The following is a 26787-nucleotide window of genomic DNA, read 5'->3' on the forward strand; positions in this document are numbered from 1 at the left end:
AACTTCACAACTTTTATCACAGGGGTCTTCCCATTCTTTAACAATTGCCTCACTTGAAATCACTTCTCCGTGTTTTCTCTCTTCTCCAAGATAGTTAACTCCACTTTCTTATTGTTTCACAACCCTTTTCCTGCTTTAGGGTTTTTAATATCTCCTCAGATATCTGTTTATGCTCACTCGTTATTCTGTTAATACATGTATCACAATCATAGTCTTTTTGCTTAATTATTCATCCTCTCGGCGATCGGCCGGCCGCCCGCTCCTCCAGCACACCCGGTACCTGCATCAGCCTTGGGTGACTTGGCAGGAATCGGCTCGAGCTTGGGTAGGTCAATTTCCTCTTTGCTTTCGCTTCTCGGTTGCTCCGGACTCGGCTTCTCTCTAGCCCGCTGCATTTCCTGAATGGTGGCGGATGGAAGCTTTCCTCGCTTCATATCACCAAGGTTTCAGCGTAGTTAGGAGGGCTTTAGGCCTACCATGGCCCATCCATGGTCACACCACATCTTCCGCCGGTTCCTCAGATACCACCCAGAAAACAGTTCTCTAGCTGTCTGCTGCACCGGCCCTCTGGCATCTCCCTTTTCCTTCCCTGCTTCTCGGACTAGCGCCGGCTCCATGGCTGCACTCAGCTTCACCTCTTCTTGGCGTTGTGATGTCAGGGGGCTCCTCTGATGTTTGGGGCTCCTCGTCCCATTTTCATAGCCATTTCTTCTTAATTTTCAGATAACATGTTGGTTTCCACATTACCTACAACCGAACAGAAGGAGGACACAATATTTTGGATGGAAGGCAGTCCCATGTATTTAGTTAAAGTGTCCTGCATACGGAGTTCCCCTTTGGAAATGGGAGTCTTTGTCCCATGAGGGAGGAGTCACTCCAAGTGAGGTCCCATTTAGCCCCAGAACCCTAGGGAAGGTCTTGCCCAGTAGGATCACCTCCCTAGCCTCAAAGAGGGTGGCTGCTCCTTGGGTAGAAGTGACATGTAGTCCCGATTCGTCGCAATACCTACTGTCTTTCTGTACTGGGGCATTGGGGTGTCCATAAGGGGATGCCTGCTACAGGGCAAGGTTAGGTGGGGTGTGAAGCCCACTTGCCTCATACAGACCTTCAGCCAGGGTCAGTAAGTTGGCCTCATCCATAAAGAAGTTGACTTGACCAACGTCCGCACTCATCAACTTCATACCAAAAGGGACAAGATCCACCTTCTTTGTTGACGAGCGACCTCAGAGTCGAAGAACTCCAATCTCAACTCTGGGGCAAATAGCCAGTCGACCGCTGATGTCGATGAAACCGTTCCGAAAAGGACTCTCGATGGCTATAACTCGAGGGCTATCAGCGCCGCTGACGGCTCCGTGTTCATCGAGGTAGAGCTTGAGCGCATGGGACCTGATGCGGTCACCTTGGCACTGGAACTTCTGGGTGCAACTGGTGCCTGGACTGCCTGTGCAATCTAGGCCAATGCCATCCCGTCATTGCTTTTTTAAAGAGTTAAACCATCTGTTTTTTTAACACCTCCCACTCTTCTCTCCAGGCACCGATAGTCGAGAACGGCTTTCCCCGCTCCTCTGATGAACAGGAGTCGTGTCTAAGCTGGCGTAGTTTCTTTTTCTTGAAGGAGGACAAGGAGTGGTGCGACTTGCTTCGTGAGCATGAGCACTTTTGTTTTTATTACAGTGCCCATCCTCCATCTCGGGCATAGAGCCTTCCTTGTCGGGGCCCGATAAGCTGACACTCCATTGCACAGGAGACTTCGACAGAGACCATCCGAGGGCTAGCTTCGCCAATTGTTCCCTGATCGCCTCAGTTTCATTTGTTAACAATGTCTTGTTTTATCCCAAGACACCACACGCAAACACTGTGCAGGTCCATGATGGACATATTCAAGATGCAGTCCTGACAACGTTCGAAACGTGAGGTTTTAGCGCCCGACATCTTGCCATTGATTGGAAAAAAGGTCTCAAAGAGAAATTGCGTTCTGAAACAGCGTGTTGAATGCGATAAAACAAGGAACTGAGCTGTGGGGATATAGTGGCACCATGCATATACTGCCAACATCACGTCTAGAGTCGAGGAGTGACGCAGTTGAGTTATGAGTGAGCCAATGGTCGACACTGAGCCACACAACACCCCCTGACAAGACGTTTCAGAGCAGTCGACGCTGGAAGGGAGATCTTTCAGATGAGGAATCTGTAGGAGAATGCAATCCATGGAGGTTATGTTAGTGTACGCTTGTCTGAGTGACGCACCTATGATGGAGCTGGTGTGTATTGGCTATCTGGACAAATGTTACCCACAACAAAAATGAGGGACCCTACCCAGGAAGCTGTCCCTCTCATCCCGCTGAGGAAGGTAGACACCTTCCTACAGGCCACACATGAATCCTCCCTGGGAGCGATACTCTGGAAGCTGGTGCTTCAAAGACAGTCCCGACATCAAATGGACACTCTCATACCAGTGTGCTAGTTACTGGAGACCTTTTGAAGTAGGCAGACATAGGAAAGGGGTGGAGTTAGAGTAGCCCAGAGGAGAGTTGTAGGCCAAGAGAGTGGTTCCACCATCTTGTATGCTGCAAGGGCTCCAGAAAACTCCTGCCACTTCCACAATTCCTGCAGACAAAGCACTCTGGATATGACCTCAGAAGGCAAAGGATTGATTAGACCCCTGAAAACCAGCTTGCTTTGGACCAATACACCGTAGCACCTTACCGTCATAAGGAGGGTGGCCCTTAGTGGATTTGATTGGAATGTCTCTGAATTATATTTCCCACCCCCACTACCCTTGGTAGGATTAGCAACACTGCTGTGCACTGAGTTGCCAGTAAGTTGTTAAACGTTTCGTCTTGGATGAAATGTGGCATGTTCATCAAAATCTTGAGCATAGACTGACAATTATTCCTGTAGGAAGTTCAGACCATCTGCTTCCAGGAGACCGATCCCTATTTTTAAGTACACACAGTCCACTTTTCATGTCCCTGCTATTAAAGGAGGCTGAAGGCGACGCAGGGGGCTCTTGTTATGGCTTGATATTAATATAAATGCTAATGTAACCAATATGGATACCGGGTGTACATATGCTAGACCTAATCTTACAAGTCCTCCACCTCTGGTATAAACAAGAGTCAACAAACCAACAACTAACAATAGGCTCCCCTTTTGATAAAGTTGGGCATTGGGCTTGTAATGGCAGGCTACTAGGTGACACCCTAGCTCATCCCATGTTTAGCACTGGCCACAGATATAGTGATCTTGGTTTACCTCCTCTATCTGGGATATGGTCTATGATTTAGTAGACCACACAAGATTGGAAAGTGATCATGGCGCTCTTAACTCCAAAAACATTATCCAAATTGAAGAGGGCTCAAATAGAGGGCTCAGCAATGAAAGTGTGGAGTTAGTGGTCTATTACAGTTGTAAACGATTGAAGTTGGCTTGCTTGGATCACAATGTGGTTAACCGCCCATTTTACAAAAGTCTGTCACTTCTCCGTAGAGTACTGGTGGATACTACTCCAAACCCTCAGTCACAGCTCCTTGTAATCGACAACATTTTGGTAAACTTAGTAATCCCACACGTAACCATGTCCTGCCCCACTACTTTGAAACATCTCATTGGGAGGTGGTGGGGTCCTGCTTTGATGAGGATTGCAAAAGGGCCAAACTTACATTGGTGTGGCTCCTGAGGAAACCTATGGATGGAGTTGGGAATGAGCTATGAGAGCTAATGAAAAAAAGACATTCGTTTTTAAAAAAAAGTCAATAAAAGAGTACACGTACGAAATGAGCGGCTCTCCAAACTGCTATAGACAGGAAAACGAGCATATTTTCTAGCAGCATGTCAAGCAAGAGTGCAGAAATTCTTCAGCACCTTTGGATGCAAGCTTCAAGGATGATTGGCAGTTTAATCTCTTAAGTAGCCTTTAACAGGCCAGGGGGCAGTATATAACTATTAAAGATTCTTCATCAGTGAGGACCACCCAGGGCACTGGTCATTAACCATTTTTTGACAAAATCGATTCCCAGGAGGCAGGAAAGGAGTTATTGAAACATGAACAATTAAGTTTGGATGCCTTACTTGTTGCTTTAAAGTGATGGATGAATTGCATCCTAAAGCACCTCCTTGGCATGGTGCAGAACTCATTCCCCTTTTCAAGAAAGGGGCAAGAGATTACCTAGGGAACTGTCATCCAATATCATTAATCAATAGTTTGGAAACGTTATACAGAACGATTATGCACCATTGCTTAGAGTTGTCGCGGAAAAGAGTATTGGGACAATAGAGCAAGCTTCCGGCTGTAGCTTCTGCTTTAAATGCCTGTCATCAACAATAAACAAGCATTTATCTTAATTCTTTACCTCAAGACAGCTTTTGCTAGTGTGCCGTCAACAATGCTGTAGAATACTTTAAGATCCTTTAACATGCCAGGACCTTTGTGAGTTGCCATCAAGAACATATATCCCAATACTTTTCCAACAGTTAGGAGATGAAACCTTCAGGTCGTTCATGGTGCAAAAGGGGTTTTGCTATTTATGTGCAATCACCACACTACTCATTTGACTACATCAATGATCTATAGAATTAGCAGTTCTGACTGCGTGATGCCCCTTGGTTAAATGGTGAGAGCCTGGGTATCCTACTCTTTCTTAACTATACCACGTTAATAAATAAGGCCCCATCTGTGCTGCATAGACAACTCAACAAATGCAACTGAATCCGTCGCAACAAAAGTCTTAAAATTAAAGTAAAATAAATACACAGTGAATAGCTTGCCAACCCAACAAATCATTAAAGTCTTAGCCTTCACATGGCAGGTGTAATGAATCAGAGGTATTCATCCCTGCTCCCTAAGGGGTGCTGCCCCCTTTGAGGCTAGGGAGGTGAGTCTTTTATACAAGACCCTCCCCTAGGGGTCGAGGCGAGTGGGACCTCACTGGGAGAGATTCCACCTTTGGGGACAAGCACTCCGGTCCATTTGAGGATCTCCCTAGACCACTGACCACAACTGAATATATGGGACTGTTTGCTATAAGGAAGAATGTGGCATCTTTACGTTAGGCTAAAGGCAATGCTACAAGAAAAGGAACCAATATGAAAAAGTAGATGTCTTTTTAAGGGGAGATGTGCATTTACCTGGGACGAGTCGGAGAAGAGTATTGTACGTAGGGAATGCCCCCTGACATCATCACACCTGGTGGAGTTGGACCCGAGACAGATTGTGGATACCGAGACTTTAGAGCGAATGAAGAACACCAGTGTGGGATACTGGAGGCCTGGCGTATACAACACTGAAGAAATCACTGTGAAGAGGAAGAGAGAAACCATGTACCCGGTGGTGGCATTCCCACATCTGCATCATGGTGGGCAGTATGCCCAAACAACGATGCCAGCACCACCATTGCTGGAAGCGTGAACAGCTTCCTATCATTACCCAAAGAGAAGCCGAGAATGGGACACCAGCAAAAGAGTGAAGAGCGAGAACGAGATACCAAAAAGCGCTGCACAAGTGAGATACAAGCCCTGTAACCTTCCCCTGGATACACAGAGGAACTGGGGGAACCAAGAGATGTGGGAGGCCGCAAGGGGATCATATGTTTGAAGAACCACGTCCCAGTCCTAAGGACGAGACAATAAACCCAACACTGTATAATTTGATTAGTGGAAACCCGAAAAAGAAAGTAACGAACAACCCGGTCAAGGAAGACCAATAGTATATGAAGAGAAAACTCGTTCCAATCCTGAGGGCGAGCTGATACTAGAAAGACCAGCTAACAAGTGACATGAAAAACCTATTAAGGCAGGATCTAACCATCCCGGGTGGGGAACAAACAGAGACTGGAAACAAGTCCCCTGGGAGGAAGGGGCGATACCCTAATGCCTTCAGAGTTGTAGTCTAGAGAAAGCCCAACATAGAGACACAGGAAATAAGAGACAGGAAATAAGATTATCAAGTGAACAAGATAAAAGAGGAGACAACCTAAGAAAGAGAATCCATGACAAGGAAGAGCTAACAAGGGATCAAGACAAACCCAAATTAGGAAAGCCTGAAATAAAAGACTGGGAAGAGTCTGCAAGTTTAGGCAAGAGTGCGAGAACATATCTAAAGGGAAGATATTCCAATTATATCACAGAAAACTCAAGCCCTCAGGAAGAGCTACAAGTGTTGATCAAAGAGACTATCCAAGAAGATTACGTTAAGAAATATCTGTACCAAGGAGAAACCTATACATAAAGAGAAGAAAAGACCAGGGGAAGAAAGACATTCTCTTGGCCTATTTAATTAAGAGATATATATATATATATATACATACACTGGTAGGGACAGGCAGAGCTAGGTTGGACAGAGGACATTTTTACTTTAGTCTTCCTGACAACTGACACGCGCCTTTAGTTCCTTTAGATAGGCAGGGTGATCCCTCTTGTAATACGGAAAGATCAGCTTTATTTTTATAATTTCATTAAAGATAATTCCGAATTGTCCGTCTCTATCTTCCTGCTAGTCGCCCGATTAAGTGTCAAAAACAGCAGATAAAAAGGTTTACGGCAACACTCATTGATAAGTTCGCACCCAAAGGAAATTTGGATACTAAGCCATGTTTGGGAAGTAAAACCAACCCTGCCATTACTGAAACATCAAAGGCTACTGCCTCTAATTCCAAACTCTTGGAAGACTCAGAAGAGTGGAAGTCAGAACTAGGAAGTGCTTACTCAGAAGCTTCCTCATGCCCAGAGAGTCCAGACGTTGAGATGATTATGCTTTAATCCATCCTCGGGCAGATCGTAGATCACCAGGTCCAAGTGGATAAACATATACAAGCGGGTCTTGACCAAATACAAGCAGGTCAATCCCACCAGATAGTACTCCATGGCGTACTTCAACCATATCAGGAGGGGAAAGACTTGGGGGAATTCTTTATTAACTCTGAATAAATCACCACCCAGTTCTAGTGGGCCGATGGCTTAAAAGTCTGTCATTTGGCCCCTTTGTTAAAAGGAGAGTTACAGGCGTCATACCAAACTATAAACCCAGAGGAGAAAACCCTGTTTCCCAACAAAGAGGGCCCTATTCGAACGGGTGGGACAGACTGAAGCTTTTTATCTGCTAAAATTTTGGGACATTCAAATGCTACAAAGCACAAGTCCCCTAGAATTAGCAGGCCGAGTGCAACACATTCCGAAACAGTGATTGGGAAGGAAAACCCTACCAGAGGTTTTAGAAGCCCTAGCTTTAGAACAATTTATAAATGCTCTACCTTCCTCTCTACAAAGTGGGATATGACAGCAGCTTCAGCTCTCATTAGAGACTGCTATACAGGTTGTCCAACCACATTTGGAGATATCCAAGTATTTGAGACACATGGGAAAAGGGGCAGATCAGAAAAAGGATGTGAAAATATCCCCCAGAAGTTTGTCTTATGAAGAAATACATAGGGTCGAGAGAACCCCTATTCGAGAAGTACAGATTAACGATTATTCCTAAAAAAAAAAAACTTCCATGCCCCTGACTTAAATAAGACAACCCACTAGAGAAGAAACAGGGAGAGCAAAACCCCCCTTGTTTCTTTCCATCATTTGCTTCTCTTGCGGAGAGATAGGACATATTGCCAGATTAGGTCCTAAAGACAATTCAGAAGAACCTATGGAAATAGGCTGGGTAGGCGCACAGCAGTGGGGTATGAAAGAAGAGGAAGAAGATCCCCCCCATAAGGCGGAAGTATGTTATCGGACCCCTCAATCTTTCTGAACCCATGAGAGGATACACGTCAATACATATCAATTCCTGCAGTAAACAAATGACCGTGAGAGCAGACCTAATGTACCCTGAAGATCTCCAGGGCAACCAAGCCATCAGAATTACATGTGTACACAGTGATGTAGAAACTTGTCCCAAGGTCCCTCTACTATTAAGCGTAAGAAACAAACCCACGACTATAGAAACTGCCATTGTACCCAGTCTCCCAGAAGAAGTAATCATCTGCACTGACTTCTCGACTTTCAAAGAACATTTAAATCCTTCTTTATTCAAGAACACTATCCGAAATGATTCCCCTATCCTGGGAAACCTCAGTTGACCTCTCAGATAATCCCATCTGGAACTGGGGAAAGACTATCTCAAAAGTGCATGGCGTATGCAACAGCGAAGAAATTGTTGTAAAGGGGAAGAGAGAAACCATGTACTCGGGGGTTTCATGACCGCATGTGCATTGTGGTGGGAAGGACGCCCAAACAACGATGCCAGCACCACTGTTGCTGGAAGCGCGAACAGCTTTCTATCACCAGCACCCGTGTACAGTAGAAACCTGAGGATATTCTCTCTCCTACTCCCCTTGGATCGCCTACGCTGGTGGCCAGGGAAAGGCCATCGCTATCGGATCATGCTCCTGGGGTGGACAAGCAAGGTAGGATCACCTGGGTGGAGGGTCCTTGGGGATTGGGAGTGAGGCACCTTTAGATAAGACATGGTATCTCCCTTATCCTCGTGACAACCAGCCTAACCCTACCGCAACCTTTAGGGGTCATTGTGGAGCACTTCCCCTTTGTTCCCCTTTTGGGGTATGTTGGGAGGGACTCCCAGGTATGCCAGAGTCTGGCTGGGGGTCTGCGGATTTGGAGGGCCCAACACCCTCCCCAGAACAAATGGAGTACTCAGTCAATGGCAAGAACAAACTGCGGTTTATTGCAAATAAAACCAACAGGGATCAATTCAAGAACACAGGAAGATTCTGGTACATCTCAATGCTGCACAGCGCGCAGGTCGGTTTTGTATCACTCTGACATCATCACTTGGGCCCTTCCCATAAAAACCTATCAGCATGATGGATTGGGTATTGAGAGTCTTTACTACCTATAGGGGACCCTATAGGTGTTATTCTACTGGTCCACGCATGTCAGGTGGCTGGCCTGACTATCCAAGAAACTATCCATTACATTGTTTCAGAGTAGTGGGCTTACCATTGGTTCTTGCCCTTTGCCATCCACCCCTGGAATACTAAACTGTGATTGTTTAGAGCTGACGCCCCCCCTCCCCAAGGCCTGGGACTCGATCGAGTACTCAGCTTACAGTGCACCTCTTCAAGGTAATGTAAACGATTATGTATCTCTATTGTAACTTGTGTGTACCACCCTTACCTATGAGAACATTCTCCTTACGTTGCAACACTTGTTGCAGTCTGCGTCTGGCTTGCTGGGATCGGCTCCTCTTTCTCACCATGGAAGACTGTCCATTGTCGCATTTGGCTGTACCACATGTTTAGAGACCACAAAATTGAGCTCTGCAGCTCACAATTAGGAGGATTTATATAGTTTTTCTGCAGCTATTCCCCTTGTCATCTGGAGATTGTAATGTGTCCTCGTATCTCTGACCTTGGCTGTGGGCCTTTCTGTACGTCTTTCTGTGTCAGCTCGGCTCGTCTCATGTTCAGTGGCTTCAAGCCTGCTGTAATTTTCCTAAACCTTATAATGCAGTTTCTACATTGTCCATGTTATGCTACGTCCTCTATATGTTAGTCACCCTTGGCCCCATATATATTCCTGTAATCCCATAGGGTTATTCGCGTTATGCATCTGTAAGCTTGCTCAGGATCTTTTATGCCTTGCGGTTCTGCGTTACTGCATTTGGGTAATTACAAAAGCAATGAAAGTATGTATATGTATCTGTTCTCTAGCTATAGAACTGTGCACTTATGTTCTTCATGTATACGAGTGTGTGTTTGTGTGATGTAGTGCAGTGCAGGACTGCATGTGCTTCATGTCGAATGCTGCTACGTCATGGTGTCACTAGTGACGTCAGCATGATGACTTCTGCATTAGTGGAAACAGTCCATGAGGGTATTTCCATCCACAATTGTCATGATGCCTACCCCCAGAGCACCAGGACAGGCCAAGCACCCCCGGAAGCAGGCATCATGCCCTCGGGAAAAAACCCAGCGGCCCCTAATAGGGGCTCTTTGGACTTTGTCCTGGCGCCTTTGGCGCCAGGCTCATATTGGACATCAGTCCTGGCGCCAAAGGCGCCAGGCTCATAAAAGAAGGTGTTTGGTGCTCTTACCTGACGCAGACCATGCTGCATAAAGCCTCAAGCCAAATGAGGCTTAGGAGGGACTACTTTATTAAAGGAACTATTTTACTTGGGTGGGGAACGTGGAAGAATACTTACCTGGAACTTCTTCCAAGGCTATTTAAACCACGCCCGGACTGCCACACGTGCTTCACGTAGTTCTGCACCTAGCAGCTGGACGCTCACCGTGTCTGCTCCTGCATCCTGACTCCAGCCACGCCCGTCTGCATCCTGGGACACCTGTAAAGGAAGAAGAGAAGAGAAAAGGTGAAATAAGAACATTACCTGCTTTTATCCGAAATCCGGATCCATCACACCGACGATCCTAAAGGGAAGTCATTCATTTTAAAAGCACATCGCATTGCTCGCTGCAGCGCCTCGTTCCACTCACCTTCACGAGGCGTCTTCGTGCCCATCAGCGACCATCAGGACCATCCTCTGCATTTCCGCGCCTAAGGGAGAAAAGAGAAGAACAAAGGTGAGCTAGGGAACAGATTGAGGAAGGCCTGATTTTCCACCATAATACTTACCTGATTACTGTTGGAACAATCTCTCCTCACTTCGGGTCGGCGCCGCTTCTTCGGCTCTGCTGTACCCCGGCCCCTATGGGGAAAAAAGACACAAGCATTAGTGGGTGAATGCAAGGACACTAGGGAACCACCCATCAAAGACTCATCAGAGTTTACCTTCGGCGATTCCATTCCTCAACTCGGCATCTTCACTCAGCACCTGAAAAAGAGTAAACAGACAATCGTCAATTAAGGCTTGAACTTTACAACAGTATACTTACGGCATCTTACCGGAAAAGTCAAGCGAACTTGAACCCTTACCAATCCGAGATCCAGTGAAGTAACTGGTTATCAATGCGCCCCTGCATCAGAAGCAGGATGGAGAGCTCGTCCTTCCAGACCCTAAGGTGAGACGCCAAGGGGGATTGCAGAAGGGTTTTGAGGAGGGTGAGAGGGGGAAGTGGGAGGCCGACGCATTACCCCGCAGACGGCTAATCCCCTATTTCCACCTACAGAAGGATACCTCTGCGAGCCAGACAAGCAAGATGTGGGGGTCTGGTCCAGTCTGTCTTCCGAGTCCTGCGCATCACTTTAGAAGAGGTCACAGCAGCTCAAACCAGGCCGGCGCCTCCGTGGGAGTCAGGTGAGCGTTACAACAATCTCTGTTTCTTCTCCTATACCTGTGAAGATGTGTACCGGATTCGGCCTGTATGGCTGGCTGAGAGGATACCTTTCAGCATACTTGTCAATCATTGGTGCACTTGGGATTAGTCCGAAATATGATGGGTGGCTGCAGGCATTTCTGGCCTTTCGTCTCGTCATGAATTTAGGAGGGCGGAGGGGGTGGTCTCGGGACCCCGTCCCTTCTTCAGGTACCCGAGACAAGGAAGGAGCAACACAGTAATGCACACCACTTACTTTCACCACTTTGGTACTGGCATGCACGTTTAATCAGAGTAAGAAATCATTAATTGAGGGAACACACCTGCAGCTCATTGAAGGACCACAGGTACATAAAAGGTGGAATGCAGAAGCACATGAGAGCAGCAGGGGAAGAGGAAGCAGCAACACAAGGCGACACCTGGGAAACTTGGGCAGAGATCATTTTTATACCCAGGGCCGTTTTGGAGAGCAAGAAGCCGAGCGAGAAGCCATGACGCTGAGACGCTGACAAAGATCCCGGGAGTCGCGCTGATGGGACTGTGCAGGACGGGGAACCCTTGAAAGGCAAGGCAGGCAAGCTGGAGCTGAGCACGGAGGCTGATGTGTGCACAATGAAACAACCAGAAAACAGGCTTTCCCGCTTGGGAGAAGTCACTAAGAGGAGCTGCCGGGTCCTGGTAAGTGTCAGGGACACTGGAACTACATGTGCATTCCAAGAGGGCGTGAATAGAGTAACAGTCCACGAAAGTAAGAAACCTTCTCATATATTCAATACTGAAATGAATGAACTAAGCAAAACTGCATTTAGGGAATACCAAACTGAATGAAACAAGCAAAGCTGCATTTATTGGATACCGAACTGAACGAAATAAGCAAAACTGCACATATTGAATACCAAAGTGAAAGAAAAGGCAAAACTACTCATTTTGAATGTTGAATTGAATGAAACAACACAACTGCCAACTTTGAATACCAAACTGAATGCAAATAACAAAACTGCTAATATTGAACTATAAACAAAGAAAATAGGAAATTAAGTTGAATGCAGAGTTGAAGTGCTTGTTGTGGAGCAGCATTTGAGAAACCACTTGCTTAGCTGCACAGTTAACAAAGAGAACTTGAAGTTCCTGGTTGCGTGACCTGTGAAAGGGTGGACCGTTTAGTCTCAACAAATTTCGCCAAGACCAGAGACCCCTTATAAGCTAACAAGGAAGTTTGCTATTGTGTCAAAAGAAAATCTACCATTGGTGTAAATAAGACTTGGGCTAAGGGAACCCTGAGCTGTAAACAATTGTTGAAACTCACTCTAAAGACAAAGCTTCAAGATACTTCTTTTTGGGACATCTTTTGATATTGAACTTGTGGAAGGGCATCCCGACATTTACAAAGGTGTGGAACTTTATTATTTTAAGTCCAAAAGACGGTAAATTGAACACTGCAGTGAACCTATTGACATTTGAGGAAGAGAGGTTGAAGAGTAAAGCTGAGCTGGAAATAGCTCAGAACTTTACTTTGGAATACTGTTTAGTTCATGGGTGACATCCCTACATATTGTTTTGTCTTAGTTGTGAGGGCAGGCATAGGTATTGGACACAGACAGACTTTTCAGTTAACACAGACTATCCTTTGTTTCTTTAGATAGGGAAATCCCACCTTAGCATAGGGCAAATTAGGCCTTACACCATCATGACATTTTCTTTATGTGGCAGAAAGGACAATTGTGAGCTCAGCCTCCTCCCAATGGACTAAGGTTTCCACTGTAAACTCCAGAAGGATGAGGAGGTGAGCGAGAGAAAGAAGAGAATAATCTCGAATTGGCTCCAATGACTATTGCAATAATATCCTTCCCCATAAAGAGAAATGCACATGCCACTGATCGGATGCCATATGTACCAGGCAAGTTAATAAATACCTTGGCATATATATATTTTTCCATCAAAGGGCCAAAAGGGGTGGGTGGAGGGATGGCTGGATTTCTGAGGGGGGGCACAGGGTAGCGGGGAAGGTCTCACCTAATTGATTTGTTCTTCGCTGGTTATTTCTGAGAGGGAACATGTGAGGTAGTCCTTACTCAGATTTATGCAGCTGAAAATGCACATTCGTGACCAAATGTTTAATTAACAATTTAGACTTGTTTTAAGGTCTTACATACATCATTTGTTACTGTGTGATTGGAATTCTAAAAGGCCTCATCACAGAAATCCCCCCTCACCACATAGAACAACGTCCTATTCAACTATCACTGCTGTCAAAGACGAAAATGGCAAACAGTTGATAAAAAACACTGCTGCAACAGAAACACCTCACTGTCAAAATGGAAGCAGAATTCTCTGACAAACCATACATCTCACACATCCTGGACACTGAGAAAGAAAAGGTGGACGAGCTATCTGTAAAATTGAATCGATTTTATCGTGGCATTCAACTGTGTTCTATGGGGCAGGGCGTCAAAAAGAAAGATAGCCAGAGTAGAGGTGTTCACTGCACAATGGGGTATGTCTGGAATTGACTCACTGCATTGTGAGCTGGTGCAGGTTGATGCCATGCCCAAGAAGACAGACAGCAAAACCCCTCTGCTTACTTCCCTATGGCCCCCAACAACATTTGGCAGGAGTTGTATGCCAGAAATCTGAATTTGCCAATTTTGCAACAGCTCCCCGAAAAGCACGCCAACAATGCTCACACTTTGTGGTTTCCTCATTTAATTATATCATGGTTACCAAAACCTGTCTATGGCTTAACCGTGGCCAGACAACTGAGCCTGCAGGTGTTGTGTTTAAATGTTAAGTTTCTAACACAGCTGAAAAACCAATGCCACACTACTAACATAATATCAACATTCCCTCAGGAAATGGCATAAAGTTCATTGTAAACAGAAATAATTACCAGAAGTGCAAGCTTCATTTTAATTGTGCTATTTGGACCAGAGTTGCTCAGATTAAATCGCTGATTCTTTGTGAGGTTTTCACTGGCCAGCAACTCCTTTAAAGGGATCCTGATATTGCCCAAAGGAGCTTGATGGTACTCGTCCTTGACCTGAAGCAAAAAAGAGACAAAGGAACACTTAAGTAAAAGATACACCAAAGACACCAGTTAACCAGGAAAAACGAATACTGAAGAGGTGATTGATCAATGCCAAGGTTTACACAAGAATTATTATATTAGGTTATATTTGTACAAGGCTTAAACAAAAGCTGTGATGCCCATTGCAAAGTGCAGTCATTTTCCTTCACCTTTAGCGTTTTATAGAGTGCAAACCAAACTTAATCGGATGTCGGAAGCAGTAAACATGGGGGTCCAGCCGGTGTGGAAATAAGACAGACATTCAATTGGGTCATACAGTAAAACAGTTTGTTAACAGTCCCTTGGTTGCCATATCCATGTATGAATATGCAGTGACATGTCTTGTAATATTGGTATATCAGTACAGGATATTCAAAATTGCATTGGGGTGTGTTCACTTATAAGCATTCGTCATACAGTAGCTGGAAACTAAAACATGCTGTGGCATTATCAAATTAATACAATAATTATGTGATATTGAGATAACAAGAGTGGATAATGGCCTGAGCACACGACTAGTAATCAATAGGGTTCCTGACTAAACCCTGATCTAACCAGGTGGGTCAGAAATTAAAATAGCAACAGATTATCAGGGTGACCAAATGAAACGAACACACTTCAGTATTCATTCAATTCATACAATGAATGCCATTCTTTTGAGGTTAGGTAAATGAATTTTAGTTGTAACCAAATGCTTCAATGCATACACTTGTAATGGGACGAAATTACAACAGGACATACAATAGTGAAGATACAGTACCCATACGTGATACAATAACATTCCAGTTCATGCTTTTTGGCCTGACATACATCTAGAAAAACATCAGGGTCCCATATAACATTTTGGGATCAGGTGATCTAGTTCAACAAGGACAATATTAGTGTAAACCAAATTACAACATTGACAGTGTTGACACTAAACACTGAGAGGATGTCGACACAGACGTGTTTCGGCCAACTGAGAGCTGATATATTTTGCTGAGAAATGGATGGCCTTCATCAGGACGAAAGGGGGAGTTCGTTGATGGGGTCCTGTTTCTCTATGCCAAAAAATTAACAGAGATGGACGTGTGAGAATGTCTGTTAATTCGGGTAATAATTAGTTATTTTTAACAAGGTATTCACTGCTTATTCATTGAGAAAAAAAGGGGTCTCTCCCTCCATGTGGAGGGAGAGGATCGTTCTTACCATGCTTTCATAGTTTCACACAGTGATTTCAAATGGACCGAGGCCCTTTGCCTTAAACGTGTTGTTCACTTTTAAGTTTCTTTTTATTATGCTTTAATGTACTTTACTTCCTTTGTCAAGATGTTAGATTATGATATTGCCCCTATATACTGCGCAAATCACTACCATGATGGTTTTAAAGCACAAAGCCTTGTCCATGAAGAGGCAAAATGTGACCCCATCCACGGTGGCATCCAGACTATGATCTGCAGGGTTAAAAGGCAACAGGACAAGTAGCTAGTTTCTCTGGGTTTGTAGAGTGATACCCACCCTATGAAATAGTCTTCCTGCGGTTAGTTCTCGATCACACTTTTAGCTTCACCTCTCCCTGGGTTGGTGCCCATGCTACTCGTATGACTTGCCTTCAAGTATCGGTAAACTGCTCGTGCTCTCCTTTACACTGTTCAGGGCGCCAGCCTTTACTTTGTGTCTTTTCCTTTGTCAGAGCTTTGGCCTTTTCTCTCCCCATTGTCTCTTTGGTGAGGGATTCTTCCTTTTCTTCCTACACTCTCTTTGGCCTGGGGTTTTGGCTTTTTCCCTTGCCTTCTTACCTTTGCCTGCATCCCCTGCATATATTTCTGCTAACTTTTCACAGGTCTCACCCTTCCTTTTCTGAGGGTAAGGTGCCCCACTCACATTATTCTCGCCCTGAGGATGAGCTGCCCCCGCTCACCTGCTTCTCCTTCCTCGTTGGTGTTCTCCTATCCCATCTTCCTCCACTGTCTGGACTTTGTGTTTCTCACCACTTTACTCCAGCCTTCGGGGTTTCTCTTTCTCTCCACCTTCCTTCATTATCCAGGTTCTCTCTCTCCACTAATCTCTCCCCCCCACCCTCCTTAATCGTCTTGTGGTCATGTCCTACACCCCAAAGACTGTCTCCTTGTGCAGTTATCCAGTAACATGACTAGCCAAGTCTGCACCCCAACACTCCTCCTTCCTGTTGTCCTGGGAGCTGGCCCTTACAGAGGTCTTATGCATATTCGATGCTTCCTCAGTGGCTGGACACTTCAGATGTTCTAGATCAGCATGCTCAGTGGAAGGAATGCTTTTTATTCTCGAGTCTGGTAAAGGCGTCTTTAAATAGGTCTGCCACTAATTTGGATTTCTTTTGTGTGTAGAACTGCAAGCTGATGCAGTGGTGATGCTGTCTTGACCCTCTCTCTTTGGCTTCAAAATGTCACCATAATGGAGTCCAGTCTGCCTGTCCCCTGAACTGAGCAGGTTATTTTGTGTGTTATGAAGTCCTTTTGTTGGATCAAGAGTACAGAAATACATGTTTTCCTGTGTTTAAATGGGTTTGTTGGTTCCAGGAAACTTTCTAACAAATCTTTAGCTATAGGGAAAACATGAGTTACCCTCAAATACTCAAGTCCACCTAATGTGTGGCGAAGTAGTGGAGTTCTCTCTGTGTCTGGATTGATTCACATGTAAGAGTTGTGCTTCTGGCTGGCAACATGGGAGTAGCATGAGAGAGATCCGTTACTCTATCATGGCTGTTCTCTTCTGGGAGGAGAAGGCAAGTCTGTGGTTTGATTAGGATTCCTCTGTGGTCTTTTTTTCCTTGCATATGTATTTGAGTTTCCTGGATCCTCTTGAGGTTTTCCCTCTGAGATGGGAGATTCTGGTAGATGTGCTGGTCATGTGGTTGGTCCTTCAAAATTTCCTGAGAAAGTGGTCCTTGAAGTATGTCTGTTCTGTTGTTGTTGACTTTGAGGACCTAGTGATATCAGTCCCAGGACCTTACAATGATATCCTTGAGGTCACCTCATCACACCAACAACCCGTGAGGCTGTTATGAGACAGGCAAGCCTCGACTGCAACATGTGCAGCGAAAACAAACTCACACTGGCATCAGAGAGCATTACAAAATAAAACTCTCCAGGGGAAATGTGTTAACACTCTTCTGAGTCAGGATAAGTGAGAAAAAGTGCTTCAGTTTCTTTGTCTTCCGCTGTAGTCACTGCTACAAGCACGCCAATGAGCACCAAAGCAATAGATCACAAACTACATCCTCATAAGGATCAGAGGAGTGGATGAAACGGTGTATCTTATGGTGCAGACAGTGCTGTTTAAAGCACTACCATTGTGATCCTCCTTGAAGATCTCCCTATTCTCTCTTCCTCCCCCCTCTCTCCCTCTTCTAACCCCTCTATCCCCACTCCCTTTTCATTCTCCCACCTTTCTATTCTTCACTTGTTCCATCCTTCTCTGTTCCCCCTCACCAATCCTACTCCCTCTCCACTTCCCCTCCAGTTAATTGCTTTTTGCACTGTTTTGTTGTCGAATGATTAATTATGTAATTTTGCTCCCATTGTTTATTTTTTATTGTTGTTCACTGTATGAGTTGTTCCATTGTACAGCACTTTGGTGTAAAGCGCTCTATAAATAAACAAATCAATCAATCAATTATTCCAGTCATCATTTTTTTAACTAAAATAAAATAATTTTATTACAGGCTAAGGAAAGTCGGGCAGACACTAAAACACTTTCTGGGCAGTGTCAGGCAGCGTCAACACATGCACAGAATCCCAGAGCACTGTTGCAATCACCTGGTATGAGAGATAAGAATACCTTTGCTTTGACAGGTTGTTCAACATGCTGTGTGCTCATTAAACACTCCATTTTACAGGCTTTGATCTCGAAATTGAGAGCTGTTGCTAAATGCAGGCATACTGGCAATGTGAAACTTGGAGGCTCAGTTTCTGAAACTTCTGTTCTTGGCTCCAAATGAATTTCATTCATCTGAAATACTGCAGCTGGCAACATGTGCAGTTGCATAAAGCAGCTTGAGGGCTAGGGGGGGAAAACACCAGCCTATGGAGGAAGGAGAAGCAGGAGCCTCTTAATAGAAAATAAAGGTATTTTTTTTAAACTGCAAGCTCCCTCCACTATCATCTCCCAAGCAAAAGGATTTAGCAATTCAAACAGCATTAGTGCCCCTACTTTCCTCCCAACCAGGATCCATAGCTCTTTGAAAGGAGCTTTGATATACAATCGGAAGAACTAAATCACGCACTGCAACCCGCACAATGCTAAACCAAAAGGTACATGTGAACTTAAACAGCTTATTGAAACTGCTCAGCTTCTAACCTGACTAATATCAATGCCAATGATATTGCGTCGATCAGTATTGGACCCAGTCCCAATTCATTCTCAATGTTCAAAAAATACACAAGAAGGAACCACTGTATCAATTCAGAAATTACTCAACCCTTTGCTAAGGCTTGACATAAGTGCATGAAGAGGTGACTAGGAGTAAAGATGCCTCCCGCCCCCTTTGAAATAAAGGAAAGTAAAAAAAGGGGTGGGCTGGTATCTCTGAGGAAGGGTTTTCACTCTCCACGTGCTTCTTTTTAACTTTTACCTGTGCCAAGTGGCAAGCCCTGTCTATTCCCAAATATGACACTCTGACCCCTGTCAATTTCAATCAGGTCTGGGTGCCAGTTCAAGAGTTTTCCGGCTTTAAGACATGCATTGTAATATTTGTTAACTGGAGGAGGGTTTGTCACCGGCTAAAGTTACATTCTGCCAGGATGGAGGTGATGGTAGTTAGTGGCAGAGTGGACCTCTAGGGCTGGCCATCTGGTATGCAACTCCCCCCCCTTCCAATGATGAAGTCTGTCCTTAAATTGGGTTTTCAGTTAAATGCCAATGTATCACTTCAGACCAATGCAGTAGCCAGCAGGTTTTTTTGCTATGAAGCTTCTATGGAAAAATTCTCCCTTTTCTTCAGGTGTACCTCAGAGCTACAGCTGCTACCTCACTGTTATCCCCTCTTGGCTGATTATGGTAATGCCCACTGGTCTTTGAGGAAGAAGGTCCAATAATTGCAGGCAACACATGAGGTTCTGGTGTTCACTGTGTCATATATGGGATACATTACTCACCGTAATCGTATTTCTGATGCTTGTATCTGCTTAGATTCACATGCTGTGCATAGGCCGACATCTAGTGGAAGCTGCGGAGTATTACAGTTTGTTTTTTGAAACTCGAAAATGGGCGTTGACACAGGGCGTGCCAGTAATACTATCCCTAGTGTGACGTCCCCTGTACCCATGATCCCTCACGCGTCTAGGTCCCTCAGATTGTATTTTTTCTGACATGAGGTAGCATGAGGAGTAGCGTGAGTACAGATGATCCAAGCAGATAGAAGATAGATAAGATAAGACTACAAGCATCCATGGGCCAAAGGGTGGGTCGCATGTGAATCTAAGCAGATACAAGCATCAGAAATACGATTACGGTGAGTAATGTATCCCTTCTGAGGCTTGTGGAATTTGCTTAGATCACATGCTGTGCATAGATTAGCGAGCAGTGTTAGAAGGAGGTGGGATTTGAGAAGGGTCATGAGCAAATAAATGTCTTAGAACCGCTTGTCCCACTTGAGTATCTGTCTTGGAATGGGTGTCAATGCAGTAGTGCTGAGTAAAAGTGTGAATAGAGCTCCAAGTAGCTGCTTTGCAAATGGTGTCAAGGGGAACATTTGCAATGAAAGCCAGAGTGGCCCCAATGCCTCTTGTCGAGTGGGCTCTGGGCGTAAAAGGCAAAGTTTTGTCAGAAAGAGAGTAACACAACTGGATACAGTTGACAATCCACCTGGAGATGGCACCCTTAAGAGACGCGATCTCCCTCCTTGCCTGTGGCTACGGAGACAAACAGTTGATCTGTTTTCCTAAGCGGTCTGGTCTTGTTTACGTAATAAAGGACCGCCCTACGCACATCTAGGGTGTGTAGTTTTGTAACGCTCACCTGACTCCCACGGAGGCGCTGGGCTAGTCTGGGTTGCTGTGGCTTCTTCGAGCGTGATGTGCAGAACTCGGAACACCGACTGAACAGGACCCTCAAATCTTGCTTGTCTCGCCCGTAGGAATATCCTTCTGCAGATGAGAAAGGGGATTAACAGTCTGCAGAATAGTGTGCTTGCTCCCCCCTTCCCCACTTCGTTCTTCTCTAACTTCCTCCGAAATCCCCGGTTGAAGCTCACCTTATGGTTTGAAAGGATGAACTCTCCATCCTGCTTCTGGGGCAGGGGCGCGGGTTTGTCCAGTTACTTCACTGGTTTTCAGAATGGCGCTGGCAAAATCCACTTGACTTTTCCGAGCGGAACGCCGTAAGTATGAAGATTACAAAAGTTCAAGTGTTGAGCCTCCTTTTCTGTTGTCTTCCTAACCTGTGATCTGTCCTTTATTTCAGGTGCAGAATGAAGGCGATGCGTTGAGGGATTGAATTGCCGATGGTAAACTCAGGTGAGTTAGCGATGGGGGCGACCCCTCTTAATGTCTTTATATTCCTCCAGTAATGTCCATTGTCCTTTCCCCATAGGGGCGGGGTGCGGTACCTGCCAACGAAGCAGCGCCGACCCGAAATGAGGAATGGTCCACCAAAAGAAGACCGGTAAGTGTTATGGCGGAAAATTAGGCTTTCCTCATATGTTCCTTCTGCTCACCTTTTGTCTCTTCTTCTCTCCCCTAGGCGCAGAGATGTGGCGACCGGAGCAGACAGTCGCAGTGGAGCCAGAAGAACTCCCGAGGACAGGTGAGTGTAGCGAGCAACGCAGTGCTTTTAAATGAAAGTCTTTTCTCAGGAACGCTGGCGTGAAGGTTCCGGATGCAGGTAAGAAGTTTGATAAAATTCTTGGTTTTCACCTTTCTCTTCTCTTCTTTCGTTACAGGTGTTCCAGGATCGAGGCAGGCGTGGCTGGAGACCAGATGCAGGAGCAGACACGGTGAGCGTTCAGCTGCTTGGATGCAGAAAAACGCGAAGCGTGAGCTACTGTCTGGGCGTGGCTTAAATAGCCCCCAAAGTAGTTCCTGTAAGTATCCTTCCCTGGCCACGCCCGAGTGGCAAAATAGTCCCAATGAAAAAATAGTCCCTTTCAGGTCTCAGGGAGGCCTGAATCTTGCAGCATGGTCTGCATCAGGTAAGTGCACAAAACAACTTCCTTTAGGAGCCTGGAACCTATGGCGCCAGGACTGATGTCCAACATGAGCCTGGCGCCAACGGCGCCAGAACAGAGTCCAAAGAGCCCCTATAAGGGGCCACTGGGCTTTTACCCGGGGGCATGATGCCTGCTCCCGGGGGTGCTGGGCCTGGCGCTCCGGGGGTAGGCATCATGACAAGTTTAACCTCAGCCGAGCTTTGTGGGTTTTGGAAGAAAGCCGGAAGCTCGATGGACTGGTTTACATGGAATTTGGAAATAAACTTAGGTGAGAACCTAGGGTGTGTCCGTAAAAAACAGCTTATCCTTATGAATAGTAAAGAAAGGATACTGCACTGACAGAGCCTGAATTTCACTGACCCTTCTTATGGATGTAATGGCTACTAAGAAGGCAGTCTTATAGGTCAGGTGTTTGAGACTTGTCTTATGCATGGGCTCGAATGGGGGGCCCATGAGTTTAGATAGCACCACGTTCAGGTCCCATCCTGGTGGTGGGTTAGAAATAGGAGGGTGAAGTCTCTTTACTCCTTCCATGAAGGCCTTAACTACTGGTACTTTCCACCACGACACCTTGTTATGGGAAGTGGTGTATGCTGACAGGGCTGCCAGGTGTACCTTCAGTGAGTTAAAAACCAGCCCTGCATCCAGCAGGTGGAGCATGTAAGTAACAATAGTGGAAGCAGTGCAATCAACTGGGTTGATTTGCTTACTCTGGCACCAGATTATGAATCTCTTCCATTTGTCAAAGTAGCAGTGCCTCGTGTTGGGCTTCCTAGCCTCTTTTAGGATGTCCATACACCTCTGTGGTAATTTGAGATGTCCAAACTCTATGACCTCTGGAGTCATGCTGCCAGGTTCATTGAGTTGGGTTGAGGGTGCACTGTTTCACCTTGGTGCTGGGACAATAGGTTGTACCAGCTCGGAAGTCTGATGGGTTTGCACACCGCCAGTCTGCGTAGGTGTCCCTTTTTTAGGAGGGGGATTACCTCTTGGAGAGTTGTCATGCGAAACATTTGGGGCTTGACATACTTGTTGGCAGGCCGTAAATCCAATACTGGGCACATTGTCAAATCTTTTTTTGGCACAAGGAAGTAAGTTGAATAAATACCCTTGTTTACCTGGTGTCCCGGGACGAGTTCTATCGCGTTCTTTGCTAGCAGATTGACGATCTCTTCTAGGAGGATCTTCTGGTGTTCCAAAGAATGTATTTTTTGTCGTGGAGGATGGTCTCGGGGACGCTCTAGTAGTTCTATACAGTACCCCTCGGATACTGTTGACAGCACCCATCTGTCTGATGTGATCCCTTCCCAAGCTTGGGTGAAGTTGGAAATGCGTCCCTCTACTGGGGTTGCGTGAGAAGGGACCCTGAACGGAGCGTCACTGTTTCGGTGGAGGCGTGCCGCCTCCTTTATTGGGGCTGCCTCTACCTCTACCATGTCCTCTCTTATTCCCCCTGCCGTAACTCTGGGTAGACTGCTGGTTATTATTGTTCCACTTTGTACCCTGCCCCTGGGAATAGTTAGAACCTCTTTGGGAATTTTGGGCGCGTGGGTGACAAAAATTGCCATTCCCTCTCTGATTAGGGGGTTTAGTGGTTAGCTGGCCTAGGGATATGAGTGTTTCATACTCGTCCTTAGCATTCTTTAGTGCGTCCTTGACCGCCTTACCAAACAACAGATCCGGCTCCACCGGTTTGTCCAATAGTGACGCTTGTGTTTCAGCCTTGAAACCAGACTGGCGTAGCCAAGCGTGTCTCTTAATAACAGTTCCTTCTGCTTTTAATCTGCCTGCGTTATCCGCGGCATCAAAGGTTGCCTTTAAAATGCAACCGGACACGGCTCTTCCCTCCGCTGAAACTCGTGCCAATTGGCTCTTTAAGGGTTCTGGTGTGGAGTCTGTGAGTGCCGCGACCTCTTCCCACTGATGGCAGTTGTAGCTGGCCAACAGGGTGGTGGAGTTGGCAATCCTTGCCTGGTAGGCGGAAGTGGAGGCCACTTTCCTGCCTAACCCGTACAGTCTTTTGCTCTCCTTGTCGGGAGGAGCCTCGGATGATGATAAGGGTGTTCCAGCCCTCTTACGGGTGTTAGTAACAACCAGAGAGTCCGGCTTCAGATGCCCTCTTATATATAGTGGGTCTGATTGGGCCGCCTTGAAAAGTTTTTCAATCCTAGGGTTCACTGCTCTGGTGAGGTTAGGATTGAGGAGTGACGGGTCTATTCTTCTTTGAATAGATTTTAGGATAGGGATGGCCTGAGCAACAGGCCTCCTCTCCCCCACTAACTGTTCTGCGAAGTCTCTTTCCTCCTGGGCACCCTGAGTGTCGATGTGGAAATGTTCTGCTGCTCGAGACAGCACTTCATTCAGGAGTGGCTGGTTGTCGACAGGGGAGTCGGTAATGGGGGCCTCTCTTTCTACTGGGGAGTCTACCCTGTAGGGGTCTCCCTCCTCCTCATCTTGATCCTCATCATCCCCATAGTAGCCTGTCCCAGTTTGTTCCTCCACCATGCCCAAATCTGGATCCTCAACAAAGGATGTCTCTCCCTGGTAATGAGAGTAGGGATGGAAGTAGAAGGGGTCTGAAGACCCTGTTGGTGTCTCAAAGTGGGACCTTGCACTTGGAGGTATAGGATCCTTAGAGCCAGAGGGTGCTGACCCGTCGGGAGTATAAGCAAGAAAGTGTTCTGGGTTTTTTGCATAAAAATCTGCCAAAGATGACATTCTTGACATTACCCTATCTATGTAAACACTGGTCCATTCTCTGGAACTGGGAATGACCCTTTCTGGGAGTTTTCCAAATTTATCCTGACTAGACTTGGTAGCCTGTGCAGGGGTTTTGGTGTTATTAGAAGGCGTGGACTTGTCTTTCTGTTTTTGAGAAGTGGAGTATTCTACGGGCTTGGAAGTGGGTAGAGACTGCTTCCTTTGCTGTTTCCCTCCCTCCCCGTGACTGGAGGAGTGTTTCCCGTGTGTTTTAGGGCCCTTCGAGCGTGGAGGTAGGGGTTCGGGATCTGTAGTAATTCGGTCTGCGGGCGCCGACTCTTGGAGTGCGGCCTGAGGGTGGAAGTCGGCTTCGTCTCCCGACGATCGAGCTTCCGTGACCTTAGGGACCGAGGCACTCTTGGCAATAGTGGATGCTTACCTGGCGTCGTGTGGCGATCTAGATCGAGAGCGCCCAGAGGACGCTGATTCGGAAAGTTCTCTACGTGCCTCTTTCCGAGAACTCGACGTGCGCGTCGAGTCTCGGTTGGACTTTGTGTGTTTTGTGAAGGTGTCATGGGAAGCGCTCGTGTCGCCGGGGGTGTTCCCCATAGCCGGCCTGCCGGTCGACCTTCCGAGGTCGGGGACTTGCGCTCGGCTGTCTTTCGACGCCATAAAGCCCTCGCCGTCCGAAAGTACGGCGTCGCTGCAGTCGCTGAAGGTCCCCTCCGCTGCCATGGCCTCTTGACACCTGGTGTGGTGGGCCCAACGCTTGATTGAACAGTCCTTAAGTGTTTTAGGCTTAAACCTACTACAGGCTCTGCAATTTGCCTCAGGGTGGTCCCTCGGCAAGCAGAGGTTGCACGTGGCGTGCCTGTCGACCCAAGGGTATTTGCGATTGCACTTGGGGCAGAATTGGAAAGGGGTACCCTCCATACGCACCTTGTGGCAGCGGGCTGGTAAATGTAGGAATATACAAGTGTGTCTATATATTACAAGAGTGTAGAGCAGAGGTCGCCAAACGGTCGATCGCGAGCTACCAGTAGCTCGCCTGAGCCTCTTCAGTCGCCCGCGCTGGAGATTCTGAAAAATGAACACTATCTGAATCACAATTTTTTTCTGGTGTGTTTTGCCGTTACTGTCAGTGTTCAGGACTTGAACACTGGTCGTCCCGCTTGCAGGCGAGGAGCTTGCCTGCTGTGCCACGTGGAACTGCTTTTGAATGCACTGACAGATATCTGTATCACATTCTGAGGCTGCCTGTAGTACCACAGATGGCCTTGTGCGCCCCCACTACACTGTTTTGCTTGAGCGAGCTCGCTCTTGTTTGAGGTGATGTCCGAGGGGCTGGGGAAGGATCAGTGTGAGTCAGCTATCCCTACCTTGATTCCATTTGTGACAATTGTTGATCAGTGCTTCTAAAGTGGAGTGACATTTTCCTCCGTTTTTCAAACAAAAGGTACATTTCAACGAATTGGGCCTTTGCTGAATTGGCAAAAGTGTGCCCTTAACTCTACACGTGTACATTCTAATTTGCAGTAAACTGCAGTAACATGTTCCTATGCTTCTCTATCTCATGTATTACAATTGCAGGCCTCTAAAAATCTGAACTAGCGCATGACCTGCCTAAAAAGTGTCCTACGAGCCGCAGATATTCACCTCCCAAAAATTATCAAGGCGTCAGGCTGGGGACACTCGAGCAACTGCTTCAGCTAATGGCGAGGGGCACTCCTTTAGCGAATGAAGCATGTTTTCATAATGTGCGCAGGTGTCAAAGTTGGCTTAGCCATAATACTTCCCACAGCCAGTATTCCCTTCAGTGCCATTTTTGCTGATCCAATTTTCACGCGTTTCAAAATACGCATTAATATTAGGGGTTCTGGTACAGCGGCTGCCTCTGCATGAATTTTCAGTTGGAATACATAAGACTGGCACCATTTTTGGTGGGAGACAGATGCATCCGTGGAGAGAAAACAAGCCACAGGGGGCGAGCGGCAGAGCAAAGAAAGAGGACTCGCCATTGGCTGCTCAGCCCTGTTTAATTAGCATTCCTTACTATTTGGCAGCTTATTTATTTAATCAGACAAGAGTAAGCATTTTAACATTGCCCAAAACAAGCATTGCCAAATCCAATGTTTTTCCATAAGGAGCTGGTATTAATTTTTGTGGGTGTGGGGGGGGGGAGAAATCCCCCCATAGGATACAAAGGCTTCCTCTCTACATATGACCATTTGCAAAGCATTTTTTGTTCTGCCATTGCCCAGCGGTGCCAATACCTCTACCTCATGCTGGGGGCAGTCTTATCGATATCCTTAATTGCACTGGAGGGCACAGCGCCCCTTTCAATGTAAGAGCAAAATGTCCTCTCTGCGCCATTTTGATAATTTCTGAACTGAGTGAAAATGGTAAGAGTAAAACCCCGGCAAATCCATCGTATCGTTTCAAGTTTCCACTATGTTTTGCAAAAAGTCTTTGAGCACCAGTAAATGTCACCTTGCATGCAGCATTACCATGGATTCCTGCTGCGTTGTGAAAATCAAAAGTTGCCACCCAAGAATTCCCATAAAACTGCTGTCAGCACAACAGAAGCATTTATTTGTGATTAACCAGTTTGACAAGCTTATAGCATCTTTATAACCT

At 46.2% G+C, this 26787-nt stretch overlaps 1 protein-coding gene across 4 annotated transcripts in view; it reads right to left on the bottom strand.

Annotated features, from left to right (window-relative positions):
* The window catches only part of ESYT2 (extended synaptotagmin 2), a 1091416-nt gene that overhangs the window by 88437 nt on the left and 976192 nt on the right, over positions 1-26787 (bottom strand). For all 4 annotated transcript variants that reach the window (XM_069647986.1, XM_069647985.1, XM_069647987.1 and 1 more), the window contains one exon: positions 14109-14258. In XM_069647986.1, coding sequence (XP_069504087.1) covers positions 14109-14258 — 150 coding nt within the window. The remainder of the gene's footprint in view (positions 1-14108; positions 14259-26787) is intronic.

Source organism: Ambystoma mexicanum, chromosome 2q (assembly GCF_040938575.1).
Source record: "Ambystoma mexicanum isolate Mex_15411 chromosome 2q, UKY_AmexF1_1, whole genome shotgun sequence".
NCBI classification, from domain to species: Eukaryota; Metazoa; Chordata; class Amphibia; order Caudata; family Ambystomatidae; genus Ambystoma; species Ambystoma mexicanum.